Source organism: Colobus angolensis, unplaced genomic scaffold (genome assembly GCF_000951035.1).
Source record: "Colobus angolensis palliatus isolate OR3802 unplaced genomic scaffold, Cang.pa_1.0 Scaffold138, whole genome shotgun sequence".
NCBI lineage: Eukaryota > Metazoa > Chordata > Mammalia > Primates > Cercopithecidae > Colobus > Colobus angolensis.
In genome coordinates, this window is record NW_012114466.1 from 3,758,836 (window position 1) to 3,763,437 (window position 4,602).

Below are 4,602 nucleotides of genomic sequence, written 5' to 3' on the forward strand. Positions count from 1 at the left end.
AACCCGGGAGGCGGAGCTTGCAGTGAGCTGAGATCCGGCCACTGTACTCCAGCCTGGGAGACAGAGCCAGACTCCATCTCAAAAAAAAAAAAAGAAAGAAAGAAAGCCCCCAGGACTCAGCACTAGCAGAGAAAGCTGACTTACCACGCCTCTGAAGGAAGGAGGGATAAGGCCACTGTAGAAAGGGATGAAGCAGGAACATAACAAGGCCTGTGAAAGCAAAAGAGAGAGAAGTTACAGGCAAGAGCACCCTTTTAATTTTCGTGATCCTTCATAAGCCTTCTCCAAGTGAGCAGGGCAACAAACCTGAAAATGTCCTTTGCACAGAGTAGGTTAATCCATGGGTTGAAAGAACGGGGAACCAACATACACCCTCGGACTTCAGGCCCATGGGTCTCACCTATTGCATAAGCCCCTTAGCAACACTGTCAGTGAATTTCAACTTCTCCTTGCTCCTCACGGGAGTCACACTGGGTCACCACAGACACCACCAAGGGTTGCTGACTCATGGACTGAAAGGCATTTGATCAGTGCTGTTCAAATGCTGGTATTCATTAGAACCACCCGAGAGTTTGTGGAACCAGAGATTCTGTTTCCCTCCCCAGAATTTGCAAGCAGCAGGTCCGAGGTGGGGCCTGAGGGTCTGCCATTCCAATGAGCTCCCAGGAGCTGCTGCTCTGCTGGTCCCAGGATCACACTTTGCGAAGCGCCACGCTACAGAGCAGTCAGCAGGCACAACGCTGATTCACTGGGAGAACAGACCCATGTGGGAACAGACAAGTGCTGGCTGTTTACAGAAAACTCCTGCAAACAAGGTTAAACAGAGGATGAAACTGGCTGCTGGTTAGATGTGCCAGGCTGCTGTCTTGCACAGACCTGTTAAGTAAAATGGAGTCCTTCATCCAAGGAGCGTTTATGAAAGCATCAGCCAAATTAAATGGTGTTTTGGTATTGCAAATTATCTTCTCTCTGCTAGACCCTGAGAATACAGGCAAATAAGGCACGTTCCCGCCCTCGTGGGGTTTCCACTGAGAAAGCATCTTCATTATGGAAGATGCATACAGAAAGCTCGGGAGAGGCACGCCTGCAGGACAGGTTCCTTGGACTGGGCGGTCACGAGCCAAGTGTTGAAGGAAAGAGAGGAATTATTTGAAATTGTAATTGCCAGGCTGAGGTGGGCAGATTACTTGGGTGCAGGAGTTTGGGGCCAGTCTGGCAACAGGCCAAAACCCTGTCCCTACAAAAAGTACAAACATTAGCAGGGTGTGGTGGCCTGTGCCTGTAGTCCCAGCTACTCAAGAGGTTGTAATTGTACCACTGCACTCCGGCCTGGGAGACAGAGCAACACCCTGCACCGTGCTCGCCACCCCCCCCAACCACCCCACAAAAAAAGAGAAAAAAAGTGAAGAAAAGAAACTGCCCTGGAACATTCAGCGTTTACAAACATTATGGACCAAATCACTGGAGACATACAGAGTTTATATCACTGTGGCACAGGGGGCCTACAACTGCCTGTGTTGCTTCCAAAACAAAACAGTCTTTCTTTTTTTTTTTTTGAGACAGCATCTCACTGTCACCTGGGATGGAGTATAGTGGCATGATCATGACTTACTGCAACCTCCACCTCCCAGACTCAAGCAATTCTCCTGCCTCAGCCTCCCAGCAGCTGGGACTACGGGCCCACAACACCATGCCCAGCTAATTTTTCTGTATTTTTTGTAGAGATTGGGTTTCATCATGTTGGTCTCGAACTGCTGGACTCAAGCAACCCACCCGCTTCGGCCTCCCAAAGTGCTGCGATGACAGGTATGAGCCACCGCACCCATCTGAAAACAGCTTTTCTCACTTGATAAGATCCAGATAAGCAAACTGCTTACATCCACGACTTCATCTTTGGACTGAAAGTCAGACACCAGAACGTTTTCACCATCAGACACTCTGGTGAGTGAGATGCATATTTTGCCCGAGATGAGCTGGTGGACATTGGCCGGGAGGTATTTGTAGAGATCCTGTCGGAGGAACTTGCCCATGCTGAAGGATGGATGGAAGATGCCAATGTTCCGACTCCTGGCCTTCCGGACAAGATCTGAGAGGACTTGCAGAATCTGCTCTGGGGACAGGAGACACATACATAAAAGAATGTACCACACTGGGATGGCGATACTTTTGGCAAGGCCAGAAACCAGACAGCAAGGATGCCACCAACCTTTGTCTAGACCAGTACTGTCTACTATGGTAGCCATATGTGGTTATCACACCCTTGAAATGTGGCTCGTCCGAACTGAGATGTGTAAGATACAAACTGGATTTCAGCAGCTTAGTATGAAATATTTCATTAGTACATGTTTACACTGAATAGATGTGAAAATGATATTATTTTGGATACATTGGGCTCAGTGAAATTAATTCTACCTGTGTCTTTTACTTTATTCAACATGGCTTCTAGGAAATGCACAATGACATCATGGCTTCCAGTATATTCCTACCAGACAGCGCTGCTGTAGGCCTCAGCCACAGGAATTAATCTCTCACTTCCAGAAGCCCAGGTGAGCAGGCCTCACCTCAATGCCCCACAAAGTCAGAGGCCAGGAACATATCAGCATCAGAGCTTTGGCTAGATGGCCTTAACGCTGTCAGGTGCAGGAGATGTGACCTCACTTACTGGCCACTCTCCTGGCATGCAAGACCGCCCCTCCCAGCCTGATCCCTGGCCAGCCATAAATCTTGGGAAGCACAGGGACAGGCATGATCCAGCCTGTCCTGACCCAGATCTGATCTTGATTCACAGCTCTCCTTCCCTGAGCCGATTCTCCAAGCATGGCCAGAGGGGTGGAATTGCACATGGCTGGGCAGGTTCTGCCTGTCCCTTCTGCCAAGTTAGCCTCAGCTCAGATGCACTGAGGAGCTGTGTCCAGGATGCAGCTTCTGGGACATGCTCAGCAGTCCCCAAGTGCACAGCACCCTGTGAGACAGGGTTAAAGCAGGAACCTGGAACCCTGGAACACAGGGAGTGGCTCCTGCCAACATCTCCAGATCCACCTTCCAGGGACTTGGTGGTTCCTGAGCCTCCCTGTTTCCTGCCAGGGAAAGCCCCAGGCTGTACCTGTCCTCTGCCCAGTAAGGAATCCTTTCTATACCAGAGTGAGTGTATTTTAGGCTCCTGGGATCACTGCATTTGAATTCGGTCCCAGTGTAAACATTTGTCCATGTGGGTGTGCACAGGCCACCTTGGGATACAAAAGCTGACTTTTACTGTTGCTAAACCCCAGGGTGTGCAAATGGTCATGTGGCTAGTCTAATCCTCCTGGAGGCCACACTTCCTGCCCTTTGCTCCTCTCCCCATGGCTTAGGGGAAGGCAGACAGCCAGGACTGTCTAATCCCTAATCCCCACCTCCCAGTCAGCCCAGGGGCTGCTCACTGCTCCTACCCAATGGCAGGGCTTCCTCTACCAGCACGGGCTTCCTCACCACTGAACAGTCACTCCCTGCTGGCTCTGGCAGGCAGGGCAAAGAGTCCATTGTTAAGGAAGCCCAAATAAAACGGGGCTGATGGGAGCATGATCTCCTGCCTGGGGACCTCTGGTGTCAATAGCTCCACAATGCTACTTGCCCCAGCCCCTGCCCACTGGCTCACAACCCCCTCCCCACCTCCAGGACTGTGGCAGGCAAATTCCCGGGAAGGATACCACACACCCTAGTAGTTCAGGCTACCGAGAAACAAACCCTCCATCTGCACCCCCACCACACACACACACAGGTACCCACATGGACAAACGCTTCATTAGGACAAGATCCAAATGCACAGGATCTCACTTCCAGGAGTACTGAGCTGGAGAGGGGAGGGTGGGCCTAGGTCAGTGGAGACTAGAGGAGAGGATGGGATTGGGGGGTGTCCAGGGATGCACTCCAGCCCCCAAGAAGGGTCCCAGACACTGGAGGAGGTGGAAACAACTTTCCTCTTTCAAGGTACCCCTCCCCACCAGCCTCCAGCTAGCCTGTCCTGGAGGATGCCCAGGGTCGCCCTTCTGGGAGGCTGCCCAGTCCCCAGAAGGCTGGGCTGCGACCTAAAGAGAGCGCAGGCGCGGGGTGTCTTGAGTCCCTCAATCCCCGGAGGGAAGGAACCCACCCCGGGGCACCGGCCAAAGCCCCACTCTTGGTCCTGCCCAGGGCAAGTCGGCCCCTCAGCAGCTCAGCCCGCCCAGCATCTCCCGAGAGGACACCGGGCACCCGGAGTCCGCAGGGGCCAGCACGACCCTCCGCCCCAGGTCCTGCTCCCTAGTCCCCGTGGCTCCGAGACGCCCCGACTCTCAATCCGGAGGCAAGGGGCTCCCTTCATGCACTGGCTCCTGATGCGGGTAGGGGTGGGGACGCGCGAGAGCCCCAGGCTTGGCCCGGACCTCTCGGGGTTCCAACGCCCCCTTCCCGCGCCCAGGGAACAGCGCCCCCGCAGGAAGCATCTGCCCCAGAGGGGACCCTCGGGATGCACCCCGCCGTGTCCGCGTCCGGTGCCCGCTCCTCCTGGGGCCCCGCGACCCCTGGGGACCCCCTGGGGGTACTTAGGGGGCACCCCTCCGCACGCGGAGCCCGGGCGGCGGCCCCAGA

General features: G+C 54.0%; 1 protein-coding gene across 1 annotated transcript in view; it reads right to left on the reverse strand.

Annotated features, from left to right (window-relative positions):
• PNPLA3 (patatin-like phospholipase domain containing 3) overlaps window positions 1-4,602 on the reverse strand; it is a gene marked incomplete at its 5' end in the record, with an annotated part of 24,221 nt that extends 19,619 nt beyond the window's left edge. Inside the window, 3 exons of the mRNA XM_011934801.1 lie at window positions 145-210; window positions 1,878-2,110; window positions 4,374-4,602. Coding sequence (XP_011790191.1) covers window positions 145-210; window positions 1,878-2,110; window positions 4,374-4,602 — 528 coding nt within the window. The remainder of the gene's footprint in view (window positions 1-144; window positions 211-1,877; window positions 2,111-4,373) is intronic.